Raw genomic sequence first — 17,836 nt, forward strand, 5'->3', positions numbered from 1 at the left:
TGACATCCGTGGGCTTGAAATGCTGCGGGCACTGTAGCTGGGGGGCTCGTCCACAGACAGCCAGCCCCTCCCCAAGCTGAGAGCCCACCTAGGCTGAGGAAGCCAAGAGCTGGCCACCGAGCCGGGTGCCGGGTCCCTCCTGCCCGTGAGCCCCGAGCTGTAACGATGACAGGCCCAGAGCCCAACGGGGGCCAGAAAGAGCCACCCTGCTCCCCTGCCACTGCAGGCTGGGTGGGGGCTCTGTACCGTCGTGGGGAGCCCCGGAGGGCGGGGTGCATTGGTGGGGGCTGTGCTCCCGAGACCCAGCAGGCCAGCTGCAGGCTGTGGTCTGGGCCTCAGAGGCGGTGGGAGGGATGGCGTCACCAGCTTCTCTTGAGGAGGGGTCCCTGAGTCCCTAGGGCTCCGCCGGGCCCTTGTCACTGAACCGTGATGATCAGTCAGCGTCAGGACTCAGCTCCTTGGGCATTGGACACACGGCCTGGCTGGGCTAATCGTCCCCTTGCGTCCAGCGGCAGGGGGGCAACTCCGCCTTGGCCAGCTTCCGCGAGCCCAGCTTCCTCCTCCAGGCTGACAGCGCGTCCCCCAGGGCCCGCCGCAGTCCCCCGCAGTCCTGGCCGCCAGGCAAGGCCTGTCGTGGGGCTGGGAGCTGCCCAGAGAACAGCTCCCACTGAGCCAGTTCGTCCACGGCCCCATCCAGCCGCGCCAGCTCCTCCTCGGTCACCTCCCTCTCCAGGGCCCTGATGCAGGCTGTCAGCCACAGCCCCTGCTCCCGGAGGGCCTCCGTGGGCAGGCCGTCCAGGTCCACCGGGGGGCTCGGGCCCTCCGAGGGCTCCAGCTCGGGGCCGCTCCCGTCGGGCGTCAGGGGCTCCAACAGGCTGCTGAGGGCCTCTGGGTCATTGTCGCTGCCCAGCCCCGAGTCGGCACTGCGGGGCAGCGTGTTCTCTGACTCTGACTGCTCGGCCGCCTCCCAGTGGGGCCAGGTCCCTGCCGCGGCCTGGGTCCAGGCATAGAGCTCCTGGAGGGAGAGAGAGGTTGAGGCGCCAGGGAGCTGCCCAAGGACCGGCCCCTCACTTAAGGGGACCCCACTGTCCTCAGCAACCCAGGGGCAGGTGTCAGGTGAGTGACAGGTGAGTCTCCCGGCCTGTTCCAGCTCACGGTGGAAGGCAACTAGTAGTCAGTGTTCAGCTGCCTGTACCCCACACCTGAGTAACGATTACACCCAGAACCAGGGGACAGGTGTCCTGGTAACTGTCACCATGCCTTACTGTGACCTCTGCTCCTAGAAGCCCTTCCCGGTTCCAGCTGGGGTGTGGCTGTGCCCTGTCCCCACTCTGCCTGCAGCGGTGTCACGGGGAGCATTTACGTCACAGCAGTGGGCTTCCTCAGGGAGCAGGGCAGACGCCTGCGAGGCTGCTTGGGGGTGTCCTGGTGACCAGGGACGGGCTCGATGGCCAGAGACCGGGCCACAGCCTCACCTCTCCCCTCCTACTACAGCCGCTCCCCAGAGCCCGCCCCTGGGTCTCGTCCCCTCTGTCTCCTCCTCCCACCGTGTCCCCTCCCCCATCTCTGTCCTCTCTCCTCCTCCCCGTCCTCTGCCCCCTCTGTCTCCCCTCTGCCCGTGTCCTCTCCCTTCTCTGTATGTCCCCTGCCCTGGGGACTGGAAAGTCTCCTCCTGGTCCTCTTCCCCAGAAAGCCCTGCCCAGGCCCCCGGAACGATGCTCCCAGGGGAGGAAGGGTTCAGGCCTGACCGTGGGGAGGGGTGCACTTGGGCGGTGCAGACGGGGGTACGCTCAGCCGCTAACGAAAGGCTGGCGCTCCGAGGCCAGCTCCAGGTGCCTCGGTGGGAAGGCCTGTGAGCTCCTCCCCTGAAATCAGCCTTCGAAAACCCCACGGAGCACAGCTCTGGGAGCTTCCCGGGAGTTGGGCTGGGCTTGAGGCCGGCAGGCACAGCTCCTGCATCAGGAGCCGGGAGTGCGTGCAGGCGCGTCCGTGAGACAGACAGAAAGAAGGGGTATAGACTCATCAAAGTGCGCGGCAGAACTCATGGAGCGAGACGGATGGTTATGGACGGGGAATCCCACAGGAGAGTAAGGATGTGGGCCAGGGCTGGCCTCTGACTCCCAGGACACAGCCACAGAAGGGGACACCAACGCCACACTCACTGCTGTGCGGTGACCTCATGCCAGAACAGACGGGCACTCCACGGGGACGAGGACAGCTGCTCAGAAGCCAGTCCTTACTACGTGCCTGACCCTACACTCATGGCCGAACCCCGGCCTCGGTGGGAAAGCTCCAGAAATGGGCACAGTGTGTGCAGGGCTGTGCCCGCCCCCCGTGTCCAGCCAGAAGACACACCCACCCACCATCCACATTTCTGTGCGTTTTTTCTGTAAAACTCCAAAAAACGTGCTGCTGAGTGGCTCCCGGGTCCTACTGCCCCGTGGGGTTTTCGAGGCTGGAATCTTTACGGGAGCAGGTCACCGGCTCTTTCTCCCACGGAGCCACTGGGTGGGTTCAAACCACCAACCTCTGGTTAGCAGCCAAGCTTAACCCTTGCACTACCAGCCACTACCAGCGCAGTCCTTGCCTTAATAAAACAAAATCTATTACAGAAATTTAAGCCAAAGCAGTTTGAAAACTCTGGTCTAACTCGGTCTATTCATCCAGAGGTGGGTGTAGAGGAAATATAAGCGCCTTTGAACCCTGAGCTCAGGGTAAGGTTTCCGAGTTTGTAAAGAACTCTTCCTAAGTCTTTCCTTTCTTCGCTGGGGGCAGGGCGACCAGCTCCCCGGACTGCCAGCTGGCACCACTGCCCCCTGCCAGGCAATTCCCCACAAAGACAGCAGAGGGCAGCATCGCCACACTGTTCAGCCCCAAGGCACAGGGCTCCTCTGTGGCAAGACAAATGCTACTTTGTGTAAAGCGAGCCTGCTGGGCGGCAGGGACCCGTTCATGGCAGGCAAGGCGTTCATGGCAGGCAAGGCGAAGCGAGCAGGGACGCCGCACGGCAGCCGCGCCAGGCCAGCGTGGGCGGCTACAGGCTCTGTGCTTAGAACCACGTCTGGCCGCCCTCCAGTGCTCAGTACCCACGGGCTGTCAGCACCTGACACTTAACAGACCTTGTTTTTTAGAGTAGTTTGGTGGTTGCTCCGTTCCATCCATACGACCAAGTAGCCCCATAGGGGTTCCTAGGCTGTAGTCTTGATGGGAGCACGCCGCCGGGTCGCCTTCTCCTGCGGAGCCGCTGGGCCGGTTTGAACCGGATTGGCTGGTCAGCAGCTGGGGGCCTAACCACTGCGGCACCAGGGCTCCTGGTGCACTTCCACAGTTACAGAAAGCGCAGGCAGAAAGTCCCGGGAGTCCCCACGCGTCCCTGTGCCCTGCGCCTCTTTCTCCTGTGATTCACATCCCCCCGCTGGCTGCTAATAAGGTCAGCGGTTTAAACCCCCAGCCGCTCTGCGGAGGGAAGACGCGGCGACCTGCTTCCATAAGGACTGACAGCCTCGGAAACGCAGTGGGGTCGCCATGAGTGGACTCAACGACCGTGGGTCTGGTTTGGGTTTTCGGTCCTGTGGCTGACGCTAATACACAATCCTAACCGAAGCCCTGGGTTACATCAAGGAAACACCGGTGGCCTGGGGGGTCCACCCAGCTCCCGCCGCCCCGCGAGTCGGAGCAGCACTGTGCTCCGTGTGGTTTCAACGGCTGAGTTTCCGCAGTCGGTCACCGGGCCTTTCTTCCAAGGTGCCGCTGGGTGGATGCAAACCTCCGACCTTTGGGTTAGCAGCTGAGCATGTTCAGAGGGTCTCCTGAGGGCACGGGGGGGGGGGGGGGGCGGCGTTTCCCCCTAGAGCCCACCACGTTCCAAAAGGCAACTGTCCAGTGTGACGCTGGGGGCTTGGTGTGAGTGGGGAGCCTTGAAAGGAACCTAGCTTTCTCTTCCTGGCTGCCTTGCTTGTCCTTCCATGCTCCTGCATGCAGGCAGCTGGTGTGTCCCTCCATCACACTGAGGGTGCTAAGTGACCACATAAGATGAGCAACTGCAAACAGAGCCCTGGGCCAGGGACAGCTGGCAGGAAGTTGATGAGCACCAAGCACTTCCTGTTTCCAGGCCTCCCCTCCCTCCTGTGCCTACCTGCCTCCAGTCTCTTCCTTGCTCCCTGGCAGCCGCCATCCCTGTGGATTAAGGATGGGGCTGCAGGATGGTCAGTGTTCTGTGTCCACGGGGCTAGGCTGTGATTCCCAATGATCTGGGCAGGTGCTGGAGTGGATGTCTCCATAATGTAATATGTAATCACCTCCCACCATGTGATCTGATGCAAGCAGCCAATCAGTCAAAGGGGAGTGTCCTTGGGGGTGTGGCCTGCTTCCAGTATATAAATGGATATGCACTCACCTTGTACCTGTCAAGGAGCTGGAAGCCCAGGAGGTGTTGCAGCTTCCGTAGGCAGATGGGGCAGAGGTCAGGGGGCCGCCGCAGGACCTCGTCCAGGCTGAGCGCACCCTGCATAATGCAGCCCAGCCAGCGGCAGCTCCCCAGGCCCAGGAGGTGGCACAGCTCATGACACGTGACCTGGGACAAGACCAGCACTGCCCTTGCAGCCTTGACCCCAGACCACGCAGCCCACACTTGAGACCCTCACAGCCTGGGAGATGAACAGCCTCAGGCTGAGGGGCTGGGTAGTTGAGAGTTATCAGAGTGCCCCCCAGCCTAGCCCCAGGCCACTCAGGGTGCAAACAACAACGTCTCTTACACACCAGCCATGCCCGAGGCCCACATGTGGCAAAGGGGTAACTCTGGGGCCCACTCTGAGAACTGCATTGGGGGGGGAGGGGCTTTGAGGTTCAATGCATGTGGGTCCAGACCTCAGCTCTGTCACTCAGCTGTTCCATGGCTTCAGGCAAAGGATTCAGCAGCCTGAGCCTCAGTTTCCTTGTGGAATGAAGGGCTCTCCTTGAGGAGAGGAAGGACGAAATGAGGCTGTAACTTACTTGATGCTGGGGGTGCACCCAGTACCAGCTCTTTCCCCCATCCATATTTCCCTGAGCTTAGTGGACCCCCAGCCCTGTCCTCCACTTCCTGTCTCCCAACTTTTCCAGTTATTGTCTACAAAGTGGGCTCCCCTGCCTGGCCACTCGGTAACACCTGCCACACTCACCTGGCAGCACAGGGCCATCCCCAGGGTGCTGAAGCTCTGTGTCTGGACTCTTGGCTGCACAGGGACTTTGGGGTCACCTGCAGCCACCTCTGCCTGGACGGGGTCCGAGGTGCCGGGCTCTGGCCACAGGAACTCCCCTGAGAACCGGGTGAAGCTGCAGACACCCACCTCTGGGAGGAGGTAGAGGGCAAGGGGCCAAGGTCAAACCCACCCCTTCTCGGCCCGCCTAGGCACAGATGCCCACGTGGGTCTGCCCCAGGGGAAATGGCTACTGCCCAAAAGGAACATGGGGCCAGCAGTTTGGAGGGGCTGTCCTGATGTACACGTCAGCTTTCTTCTAGTGGAGCAGGGTGTGAAGGTGACAGGGTGACCTCTGCTTGGACTGACTGGGGCCCACAGGGTCCCCAAGCCTGGGCTGAGGGGGCCAGCGAGCATCCTCCCACAGGCGGCACTGGCTCACCGTGCCCAGGGAAGGACTTGCTGAATGTGAAGTTCCAGCTGTCGCAGGGGTACAGGTCGGACAGCGTGAGGCCCAGCACACAGAGCGCGTCGTCTGGTTTGCGGCTCTTCAGGAAGGAGAGGACCCCGTCTGAGGGCACAGAGTCGGGGAGACTGGGGCGGCTTCCGGCCCCAGCACCCACCTCCCCACCACCACCGCCAAGAACTTCACCTGACTGCCCACGCTGCAGCACCCCTCTTCCTCTGCCCAGATGGACCGGCCCTGCCTCAAAGTCACAGACCCAAGCCAGTGACAGGGACATTCCTCAAGAGACAATTAGTTGGAGAGACAGGAGCTCACAGCAGCACCTGGGCTTTGCCTCAGGCCGTGGGCGTTGGGCAGGGGTGGAATGCCCTGGGGTCCCTGCTTCCCCAGCTGTACATGGGATGCGCAGTGATTGCCACCAAAGAGGGTGGCCGAGAGGATGTGTGGGACCAAGACCAGAACGCTCACAACATCACACTGGCCACAGAGGGCAAGCGCCCCCTTGATGAGCTCACCCACCAGCACCTGTGCAGCACCCTCTGTGAGCTCAGCAAAGCCCGTGGAGCCCCGTCACCATGCCGACACACACTCAGCAGGCCCCGGCAGCAGCCAGTGAACACCAGCACCTTCCACACACGAACAGACCCTTGGTGGGCACCTCCAGCCTTCCGGGCACACGCCTAGGGGCTGCGTTACAACAGGAAGCAAGCCAGACAGCCTCAGGAACGTGCACTCGAGCTGGGGGCGGAGGGGACCGAAGTGAAGTCTGCAGGATGCCAGGTGGTGACCACTGGGATGGAGAAGCCCAGGCAGGGAAAAGGGGACGGCAGGCCGGAGAGGGTCTGGGTTGTTTTAAATAAGGTGGTTGGGACGACCTCCTGAGAAAGTGACATTTGAGCAAAGATTTGCCAACATGCAGAACCGTGCCAGCCCTCTATTTAAGGGAGAGTCCCAGCAGAGGGCACGCCTACCAGAGAAGCCTTGAGGCAGGGTAGCCTGCCCGCTGGGCGAGCAATGCAGGTGTCAGCACCGTAGCAGGGTGAGCAAGGCACAGAGGAGCTGGCCACGAGGTTGGAGGGAGCCAAGGGGCCTCTGAGCAAGTGTTGCGCACGAGCGCCCACCACTGAGAGCAGACAGGGAGTCCCGCGGGAGAGTGCTGCAGCACAGCCGCGGAGAGATGCGGCCACTGTGCCCTGCTGACGGCAGGTGATGGTGGTGCTGTTAGGTCCCAGCGAGTCGGTTCTGACTCATATTGACCCGCGCACAACAGAAGAAACACGACCCGGTCCTGCCATCCTCACGATCCTCGCTATACCTGAGCCCATCGTTGCCGCCACTGTGTCTGTCCATCTCATTGAGCATCTTCCTTGTTTTCCCTGACCCTCTTCTCTACCAAGTATGGTGTCCTTCTCCAGGAATGGGTTCCTCCTGATGACGGGTCCAAAGTACGAGAGACAGAGTCTCATCATCCTCATTTCTAAGGAGCACTATTACCTCCAAGGCAGATCTGTCATTCTTCTCACCAAGGAAAAATACCCACTGCCATCAATTGGATCCAGACACATAGAGACCCCACAGGAGAGCAGAACTACCCACAGGGTTTCCAAGGCTGTAAATCTGTATGGAAGCAGATGCCTTACCTTTCTCCCATGGAGCTCCTGGTGGATTAGAACCGCTGGCCTTTTGGTTAGCAGCAGAATGCCTTAACCACTGTGCCACTAGAGCGCCTTATTCTTCTGGCAGCCCATGGTATTTTCAGCATTCTTCGCCAACACCACAATTCAAAGGCGTCGATTCTCCAGTCTTCCTCATTCACTGTCCAGCTTTCACATGCATATGAGGCAACTAAAAAGACCATGACTTGGGTCAGGCGCACCTCAGTCTGCAGAGTGACACCTTTACTCTTAAACACTTTAAACAGGTCTTTGCAGCAGATTTGCCCAGTGCAATACGTCATTTGATTTTTCAACTGCTGCTTCCATGGCCATTGATTGTGGATCCAGGTAGAATGAAATCCTGGACAACTTCAGTCTTTTCTCCATTCATCACGATGCTGCTTATTGGTCCAGTTGTGAGGATTTTTGTGTTATGTGGAGGTGTAGTCCACACTGAAGGCTGTAGTCTTTGATCTTCATCGGTAAGTGCTTCAAGTCCTCCTCATTTTCAGCAAGCAAGGTTGTGTCATCTTCATATTTCAGGTTGTTAATGAGTCTTCCTCCAATCCTGCTGCCATGTTCTTCGTCATCTAGTCCAGCCTCTTGGATTATCTGCTCAGAATACAGACTGGGTAAGTCTGGTGAAAGGACAGCTCTGACATGCACCCTCCTGATTTTAAGCCATGCATCATACCCTTGTTCTGTTTGAATGGGTCCCTCTTGGTCTATGTACAGGTTCCTCATGAGCACAATTAATTAATTGTTCTGGACTCCCCATTCTTCTCAACGTTTTCCATAATTTGTTAGGATCCACACAATTGAATGCCCTTGAATAGTCAGTAAAACACAGGTAGACATCTTTCTGGTATTCTTTGCTTTCAGCCAAGATCCATCTGACAGCAGCTATGATATCCCTCGTTCCACGTCCTCTTCTGAATCCAGCCTGAGTTTCTGGAAGTTTCCTGTCAACATCCTGCTGCAACTGGTTTTGAAATACCTTCAGCAAGATTTTACTTGCATATTGATGTTATTGTTTGATAATTTCCACTTTCTGCTGGCTCACCTTTTCTTGGGATGGGCAGAAATACCAGTCTCTTCCAGTTGGTTGGACAGACAACTGTCTTCCAACTTTCCTGGCATACACAAGGAAGGGCCTCCAGAGCTGCGTCCATTTGAAAACATTCCAGTGGGTATCCTGTCAATTCCTGGAGCCCTGGTTTTCACCAATTTCTTCAGTAAAGCTTGAATTTTTTCTTTCAGTACCTTTGGTTCTTGATCATATGCTACTTCCTGAAATGGTTGAACATCGACCAATTCTTTTTGGTACAGTGACACTGTATTCCTTCCATCTTCTTTTGATGCTTCCTGCATCATTCAGTATTTTTCCCATTAAAAAAAAAAAAAAAAAACTCACTGCTGTCAAGTTGAATGTGACTCATAGCAACCCCTCCTTGGGTTTCCAAGGCAGTGTCTCTACAGAGGTAGACGGAGTCCTTCAATATCGCAGCTCAAGGCCTGAAGTTTTCCTTCAGTTCTCTCATCTTGAGAAATGCTCAGTGTGTTCTTCCCTTTTGGTTTTCTAACTCCAGGTCTTTGCACATTTCATTACAATACTTTACTTTGTCTTCTCAGGTTGCCCTTTGAAATCTTCTGTTCAGCTCTTATATTGCATCATTTCTTCCATTCACTTTAGCTTCTCTCTGTTTAAGGGCAAGTGTCAGAGTCTCTTTTGACATCCATTTCGGTCTTTTCTTCCTTTCTTGTTAATGAGTTTTTTAATGACCCTGTGCTTTCTTCATGGATGATGTTCTTGATGTCATCCCACAACTCATCTGGTCTTTGGTCATTAGTGTTCAGTGCATCAAATCTTTGCTTGAGATGGTATCTAAATTCAGGTGGGAAATAACATAAGGTCAGTTTTGGCTCTCATGGACTTGTTTTCATTTTCTTCAGCTTCAACTTGAACCTGCATACCAGGAATTGATGGTCTGTTGCACAGTCTGCCCCAGCCCTATTCTGACTGATGATACTAAGTTTCTCTATCATCTTTTTCCACAGACATAGTCGATGTAATTCCTGTGCATCTCATCTCACAAGGACTATATGTATGGTCACCATTTATGTTGTTTAAAGAAGGTATTTGCAATGAATAAGTCATGGGTCTTACAAAATTCTATCATGCGCTCTCTGGTGTCATTTCTATCACCAAGGCCATATTTTCCAACTACAGATGCTTCTTTGCTTCCAACTTTTGCATTCCAATCACCAGTGATTATCAATACATCTTGATTGCATGTCTAGTCGATTTCAGACTCCCGAACTTAGTAAAAAAATATCCCATTTTTTCATCTTTGGTTTTGGTGGTTGGTATATAGATTTGAGTAATAGCCGTATTAACTGGTTTTCCTCATAGGTATGTGAATATTAACCTATCACTGACAGCATTGTACTTCAGGATAGATCTTGAAATATATTTTTTGATGATGAATGTGACACCATTCCTCTTCAATCTGTCATTCCTGCCATAGTAGACCATATGACTGTCAGATTAAAAATAGCCGATACCAGTCCCTTTCAGCTCATTAACGCCTACAATACTGATCTTTATGCACGCCATTTCATTCCTGATGACCTCCAGTTTTCCAAGATTCACACTTCATATATTCCACATTTCAATTATTAACAAATGTTTGCCAATACAATCTTCTTTTGAGTCATGCCACATCACCAAATGAAGGTCCATAAAGCTTTACTCCATCCACATCATTAAGGTCAACTCTACTTTGAGGAGGCAGCTCTTCCCCAGTCGTCTTTTGAGCGCCTTCCATCCTGGGGGATTCATCCCCTGGCCCTAAAGCAGACAGTGTCCTCTGCTATTCATAAGGTTTTCACTGATGAGGGTTTTAGAAGTGCATTACCAGGTCTTTCTTCCAAGTCTGTCTTAGTCTGGAACTCCCCTGAAACCTGTCCACCATAGCTGACCCTGTTGTTATCTGACACACCAGCCTTACAGCAACACGCAAGCCACCACAGTCCAACAAACTGACAGGCGAGTGGCGGTGACAGCAACAAAGAGGGTAAAACGTGACCCAACTGGGAGGGCAGAGCCAACAGAATTTGCAGGTGGGTTGGTCATGGTGTGTGGAAGAGGGGGGTCGAAGCAACAATGCCTCATGGAATCTAGACTTTCTGGAGCCACAGAGGCTGGATAAACCCCCTAAACTGTTGCGATGAGATAATCCTTAGACCTGAAACCAAAAATATCCCCTAAAGTCTTCCTTAAACCAAACAACAGTTTAGCTCAACCAGTAAACAGTGTCTGCCTTGAGCATCATGCCTTGTTGAAGAACTATCTGTATGGGATGAAGCTGCCAACAGCAACTTAGGTTAGGCAGGAAGCTTAGGGGCAGTGAGTTTCTATTAGTGAGGAAGAGTATTTGGAAAAGGAAGGTGACAGTGGGTGCACAACTTGAATAACACAATCAGTGTCACTGAACGTGCGTGTAGAATTGTTGAACGGCTGACATTCTGCTGTGTACAGTCTGGATGACAAAAAGAATGAAATAAATCATTTAAACAGAAAAGGATGACACAGAAACATGGGAGGATGGAGACAGAGGCGGGAAGAACAAGTGTGGGAAGGGGAGATGAGGTCTGGCTCGGACATGTAGGTCCGAGATGCCCACTGACATCCAAGTGTGGATGCTGAAGAGGCAGCCGGGCCAATGACGTGTGTTCAGGGGAAGGGGCCAGCACAGCCACATGGGACTAGCACCTGTGGGGGAGCTCGACCCCAGAGACGTCCATGTCCCAGTCCCCAAACTCTGGCCTACGGTACCTCCCACGGCTCAGAGGACTCGGCCGATGTGGGTAAGGATTTTGAGACAGGTGATGATCCTGAACTGTCAATGGGCCACAGGGGCTCCACGAGGAGCAGCAGGGTCCCATCAGGGGAGGGGGCCTGAGGACGGCGCAGAGAGGCAGAGGGAGGCCTGCAGACGGGGGAGGGGCCGCGAGCCACGGAACGTGGCTGGCCTCTGGAAAGTAGGAAAGGCAACGGTGTTCATTTCCGGGAGCCACCCTAACCAAGTTCCGCAGACTGAGCGGCTGTAAGTAAGAGAAGCTGCCGGTCCCGGCTCCGGAGGCCGTGCTCCGTCTGAAGGCTCTGGGGAGGAGCGTCCCCGCCCCCTCCAGCCTCGATGCTCGCTGGCGATCTTGGTTCACGGCAGCATCGCTGCAGCGCCTCCCCTCTGTGTGTCTCCGTGTCTCTCCTCTTTACAAGGACACACTCGGATTGGTTCGCACTCGAACATCTCTTTCTGGCAACACATTCAATCGTACTAGTCACCGTGTGAAAGCACGGAGGGGGCGTGGTGTTTGGAGGAGACAGGAGGTGGGAAGGGCTTCCAGGCACCTTAAGGGCCCCCTTGGGTTCACAGTCATGCATCGAGCTATTCTTGTTGTGTTCAGCTGTGTGTGTGGACAGGAAGTTGGATTTAACCAGGTGTGTACCAAGAAACAGTAGGGCTCCAGGAAAGAAGACGAGGGCAAGGTTGCTGAACGTACAGGAAAGGCATGATTCTTATGGTGAACAGGAAATCAAATCCGTTAAGGTGGGAAGTGCGGCCAGCGATGGAGAAGGGGTAGTGAGAAGGGTGTAGGCTCACTGGGCTGTCCCTGGTGGGAAGACAGAAGAGTTAGAGTCAGGGCACTAGAGGGAGGGAAATATTGGAGGGGGTGGCTGTAGACCAGAAGCTTAACTTCTGATGACGGCCTTGATGCAACTGTTGGTGACAAGGTGAGCACAGCGCCATCCAACAGAAACAGAAGGCGAGCCACAGATGAGGTTTTAAACTTTCTAGTAGACACATTAAAAAAAGTAAAAAGTCCCTCAGTGTTCTTCTATTCCCTTCCCTAGGTAAGATGTAAAAACATGAGAAAGATTTAAACTACAGCAAGAAAATTTTAAGTTATGCTTTAAAAATAACTTTCTGAAATAGTCACTAGATTAAAAAAAAAATAAAAAGTAACAGATGAAAGTGATTTTGATGATAATTTTATTTAACCCTATTTTAACATGTAATTAATACTTTTTAAAAAAAAAGTTTTTTTTTTTAATATTCTTTTTCATACTAAGTCTCCAAAGTCTGATGTGTACTTTTCACTACTATACACCTCGCTTTGGATCAGCCACATTTTGTGTGCTCAGCGGCCACACATGGACAGAGGCTGTTGTCCTGGACAGTGCAGGTCTAGGTTATGACCTTGGGAATGAGTGGATGAGATGATGGAGGAGAGGTCCTGGAACTTTCACTATTAAGATGATGAAAGTGATGAGAATGGTGATGGTGATGGTGGTGGTGATACGATGGTGATGGTGGTGGTGATACGATGGTGATGACAGTGGTGATGATGGTGGTGGTAATGGTGGTGGTGGTGATGACTGGTGATAATAGTGATGTGATGATGTTGATGGTGATAATGGTGATGCTAATGATGGTGGTGATGATGATGTTGATAATGAGGTGGGTGATGACAGCAGTGGTGGTGATGGTGGTGGTGATGATGATGATGAGCTAAACAAAACTAATCTGACCACAAGAATTTAGTCCACTAAAACTTCTGGATGCCACTTGCCTTTTGAACCTTCCTGAGCTAGCTCCTTTCCTGTAAGTTGTTGTAACTATGAGAAAGGCATAGGCATGACACTTTCATGCAGGGAGGGTTGGAGGGGCCTCCAGGCCCAGGTTCTGCTTTGGGTGCAGGGTGGTTCTCAGAGTGACCAAATCTGAAGACAAGGACATAGAAAAGGGACTTGCCAGCACCTGGATGGCACCCCTGCCGAGGCCCTATCCACCCTGACAACTCAGTGCCAGCTGCTTCCTCTAATGGCATACTAGGGAATTTCGACCAACCACCCACTGGAAGACAACAGACAGCCAAGAACAAGACAAAGACTAACTCTGTAGAACATCTAAGATGGGAGAGGAGATGGCTACAAGGGACACTAAGGAAATGTTGAGCATGGTCAAATTGTTCTATGTTTTAATTATGGTGGTAGCTGTGTGATGATACATGTTTATTAAAATTCAGAGGACTGTATACCACAGAGGATGAATTGTGCCACATGTAAATTATGCCTTAATAAACCTAACTTAAAATAACCAAAGACCCAATGAGAAAATACAGGGGGAATGTTAGAATAAAGAAGCGAAGCTGAGTTGTTTCTGAGATGGATGAGGCAGGGTGGCCCTAATGACACACCTCTCCCTCTCACTGCTACCTCAAAGGGCTGGGCACTCTGGGAGGGACAGCAGGGCCTGCAGGTCACCAGAGAGACCCAGAGAAGCTTCATGCCTTCATCCCAGATTGGCAATGCCCTCAGGTGCCTGCCTGGCAGACGGAAAGATATGTTCCCTCTGGAGAAAGGTAACATCATCCTGGGCCACAAAGTGCTCATGAAACTTGAAGTAAATCTTCAACTAAAATGTCCAGCTACCAAGTGTGTGTGCAAGACACACAATGAGACCAGAAACTGGGGCCAAAGTAGCAGAAACCAACAAACAGCCACATGGGCACTTCAAAGAGTGAAGTCATCAGGAACAGACGCAGGAAAGCAAGTCTACTATGGATCTAAATGCTGAGCTTACTTACAGCCGGGAACTGGGAACTATAAAAAGTGATGCTGTTAACTTGTAAAAGAATTTGCTAGGAAGGATAGAACTGAAAAAGACAATGGGAAGGAGGAGCTTAGTGTGTGGACTTAATAGCACACTGTGGTTGTTGGGTGCTGTCAAGCCATCTGCACTCAGCAACTCCACGTGACAGAATAGAACTGCCCCACGGTCTTTCTCCTACAGAGCTGCTGGGCAGGTTCGAACCGCGGCTAAGCACGTAACTGCTGCACCACCAGGGCTCCTATAGCATGTTGTTGTTGTTATGTGCTGTCGAGTTGGACCCGACTCATAGTGACCCCTCCTTGGGTTTCCGAGGCAGTATCGCTACGCAAGTAGATTGCCCCATCTTCCTTCCGAGGAGTGGCTGGTCGGTTTCAACCACCAGCCTTCTGGTTAGCAATCAAGTGCCTTAGGCACATTAGATACAACTTAAGAGAGAATTAATAAACTGGAGAATGAGAATAAAGCATGGGTGGTAAAAAAAAAAAAAAGATGAAAAACACAGAGAGAGAGAGGAAGAAGGAGAGGGAGGAGGAGGAGAGCCAGAAGAAGGGATATGAACGATGCACAGTCTCAGGAGAGGAGGGAGGAGGGGACAGAGGCAGTCCATGAAGGAAGAGATGACGACAGAGAACTCCCCAGAACTGATGAAAGACATCGATCCACTCATGCCACACCCAGCAACAGTCAAACACAGATGGATGCTTGGCTCCTTCTCGGAGACCTCCTTAAATTTGAATCTCGTTCCTCTGCATGTCTGAGATTCTCCTCTTAATCTCTGCCTCATCCAGCCTCGCTTCTCCAGCTGCCAGGCACCCTGAGGAACGGTAGGCTGGGTCTTCTAGACACATCTAGAGTGTTTTGCAGAGACAAAAGCCTGGGCAATGCTGTGTAGCCATTAAAGGCCTGACTTCACCTGCTTTGCCTGCTCCAGAGTTTTTTAGTGGACAGTGGGCTCTACGGTCAAGTCTCCTCCGTTCTGGAAGATGAAGGGCTCCTTGATTCAGTAGTCCTTCTTTTTAGAAGGCTGGAAAACAGGTGCTCCCTCCCCACAGAAAAAGGATCAACCTTGTGATGGTCAGTGCTATGTGTCAACATGGTGAGCTGCTCAGTGGTTTGGCAGACACTGGACTGGTTGCTCCTCCAGAATGTAATACAATGTAATCATCTTCATGATGTGATTATGATGTGAGCAGCCAATCAGCTGAAAAGGGTGCTTCCTTGGGGGTGTGGTTTGCCTCCAGTATATAAACAGATGTTCTGGCAAAGCCTGCTTTCTCTCTCAATCCTGTGCTCTCCTCATGGCCTGACCCCCGGTTCCTGGGACAAAAGCCAGCAGAGGCCTCCAGCCTGCCTCCTGACTTGCAGATCTGGGATCTGCCAGCCCCCACAACTGCATGTGCCACTTCCTTGCAGTACACCTCTCTCTATATATACACACATCTCATCGGTTTTGTTCCCTTAGAGAACCCAGACTGAGAAAGCCCTCTTGAGACCCGTCTGGAAAGGGGCTATTTCCAGTGAGGAAGATCCACCCTGCCTTCACCTGACGGCACACTTGGCTTACGCACCTGTGTGGAACTGGAGCCGGTCTGAGTCCCGCCTGGGGCGTGAGAAGCAGTGGATGGACGTGGCTGCCACCGAGGGGAGGCACTTGACCCTCAGGCCCAGGAAGAAGGCCTCAGTGCAGCTCCGCACACTGTCCAGCAGGGGCCGTCCCACTGGCCCCTCGCTCAGATCTGTGGGCAAAGCACCACTGTGGGCCTGCTGGGCCCTCAGCCACCCACCCACCCATGGAGACCACTGCCTGCCTGGACCCTCCCCCAGGGGGCGCTGGTCTGCAGGGGTTCAGGACAGCCTGAACATGCATGGACACAGGGCCCCTGGCCAGCAGCACTGGCCACACCTGGGAGTGAGGTAAAATACAGACTCCAAGGCCCTGCCCCATATCCCTGAACCCAAACCTACAGAACCAGAAGCCTGAGGGCCACATGCGTGGGGCTGTGCAGCCAGCAGGGCAATGTGGGCCCCCAGGAGGCAGGTCTGCAGGCGGAGACACAGGCCATGGGGTCTTGAGCAGGAGCGGGAGGGGTGCCCAGGACTCGGACCCCAGGGGTGGGACATGGCTGGGGAGGCAGGGAACCAGTGAATGCCCTCAGCTGTGCTCTGCCATCGCCGCTGGCCTGAAGGGAACTTTCTGGAATCTCTCTCAGGCAGAAGTTGAGCCTCTCTGGAGCCAGCACTGCAGACGCCACCCGGCCCTTTCTGCCAGGCTTGCACCACCCATCCTTGGCGTGCCAGGGACATGGTGGCCAGTACAGCCCTCATCCTCCCAGCACCTGGCCCGCAGGCTCCATGGAGAACCTGGCCAAGCTGCTCCCTTCTGGAAGCAGGTACCCCAGTCAAGCTAGAACCTCTCACACCTGGGTCCCCACAGCCTCAGGGGTCAGTGACCATGCTGGAACTCTGGGTGCCCCTCTAGGCCAGGCCCAGCCTCTTGCAGTGAGCCTCAGGGTTAAAGAGACCCATGTTCAAATCCTGGCTCTACCTGTCTCCACCAATTATAGCTCCATGACTGACAGGTCAAGCCACTGCTCCCAGCTTCAGTTCCCCCAACTATAAAATGGGCTGGACCCAACTCCAGCACCACACAGAGGAAGGGATCGTCCTGTGGCTGTGAGGCTACAGGCCTAGACGGGCAGCGCCTGGGCCTGCCGCTGCCACTGTGACCAATTCCCAGTCTGGATTTCAGGACACAGTGAGAGAGAGAGAGTGGAGAGCTTAGTGTGGTGCCAGGCTGCCCTGCCACCGTTCCTGGATCTCAGACACGCCCATGTCAGCCCTGGGGGACCCACACATGCGCCTACCCCCACCTTGTGCTAAACAGAGGCCCTCATCCCCTCCAGGAGGGTCCTATGACTCCAGGGCACCTCTTAGTTCACTGCCCACATGGGCCACTGTGGGAAGTAGACTTCACGGCCCTGGCCCCACCTGGTACCCGGCCCCACCTGGTACCTATGGGCTGCAGGTAGATGTGCTTCCGGCCCGGGCTTGGCTTCCGGCGCAGCAGGGACTGGTAGAAGGTCTGGAAGTCCTCGGGGGCCTCGGGGCGGCTCAGGAGCCAGTCGGAGGCTGTGTGGATCCGCAGGGAACAGAAGAGGGTCCCCTGGGGATTGTAGGCCTCAGCGAGGAACAGCCGCTCTGCCGGGGAGAAGACTGTGGCATAGAGCTGCCGCAGGGCCGTGTCGGTGGACACTAGGGCATCCTTCAGGGTGCGGGGGCCGAAGCTGAACTCCTGGGCGGGCCTACACTGTAGCATGACCGCTCCCAGGAGCCCTTGTGCTGTCCATCAGCCGTCCAGGGACCAGCCACCGTGTCTTCCAGAACCTTCCCTGGGGCTGCTCCCCACAGATGGAGCCTGGGTGAGGGGGCCACGCAGCTGGACCTCGTCAGCAGCAGCACAGGGTGGCATGGACACCCCGAGGCCCGTCGGCACCCTGCAGTGGGGGGGGGGGGACACACAGGACATCATATCACCTTGGTAGCAATCAGCTTCCACTCGGACTTCACGCCCGTTTCTGCCCAGAAACAGCAGACTGAGACATGCTCTTGAATGTGGTGTTCTGGGAGACATCACATGGAGGAGGCGGGCCCCTGGAGCTTGCTGGATGTCATGGAGTGAACTGTGTTCCCAAAAAACTACGTGTTGTAAATCCTAACCCCCATACCTAGAATAAGGGCCCACAGTTGGAAAACACAGCCTTGGTGATAGAAACGACATTGGCGATCACATGGCAGAATTCTGCAAGACGGACTTAGTCACCAGAAACATCTCTTTTCAACAACATAAATGGCGACTGT

General features: G+C 54.5%; 1 protein-coding gene across 1 annotated transcript; it reads right to left on the minus strand.

Annotated features, from left to right (window-relative positions):
- Positions 1 to 487: 487 nt before the first annotated feature.
- Positions 488 to 17,294, minus strand: AMZ1 (archaelysin family metallopeptidase 1). The gene is made up of 6 exons (XM_007942928.1): positions 16,991 to 17,294; positions 15,547 to 15,714; positions 5,620 to 5,748; positions 5,160 to 5,329; positions 4,397 to 4,573; positions 488 to 1,015 (listed from the first exon to the last, which is right to left on the minus strand). The coding sequence occupies exons 1-6, from the start codon at positions 17,292 to 17,294 to the stop codon at positions 488 to 490; spliced, it is 1,476 nt and encodes a 491-aa protein (XP_007941119.1).
- Positions 17,295 to 17,836: the final 542 nt, after the last annotated feature.

Source organism: Orycteropus afer, unplaced genomic scaffold (assembly GCF_000298275.1).
Source record: "Orycteropus afer afer isolate SDZICR_OR568_19922 unplaced genomic scaffold, OryAfe1.0 scaffold00006, whole genome shotgun sequence".
NCBI classification, from domain to species: Eukaryota; Metazoa; Chordata; class Mammalia; order Tubulidentata; family Orycteropodidae; genus Orycteropus; species Orycteropus afer.

Excerpts from the sequence above, each read along its gene's own strand:
- AMZ1 (XM_007942928.1), bottom strand. The coding sequence starts at position 17,294 with ATGCTACAGTGTAGGCCCGCCCAGGAGTTCAGCTTCGGCCCCCGCACC. Across the intron at positions 5,330-5,619 it reads CAAGTCCTTCCCTGGGCACG|AGGTGGGTGTCTGCAGCTTC; the intron begins GTGAGCCAGTGC and ends ACCTCCTCCCAG. Across the intron at positions 1,016-4,396 it reads AGCTCCTTGACAGGTACAAG|GAGCTCTATGCCTGGACCCA; the intron begins GTGAGTGCATAT and ends CTCTCCCTCCAG.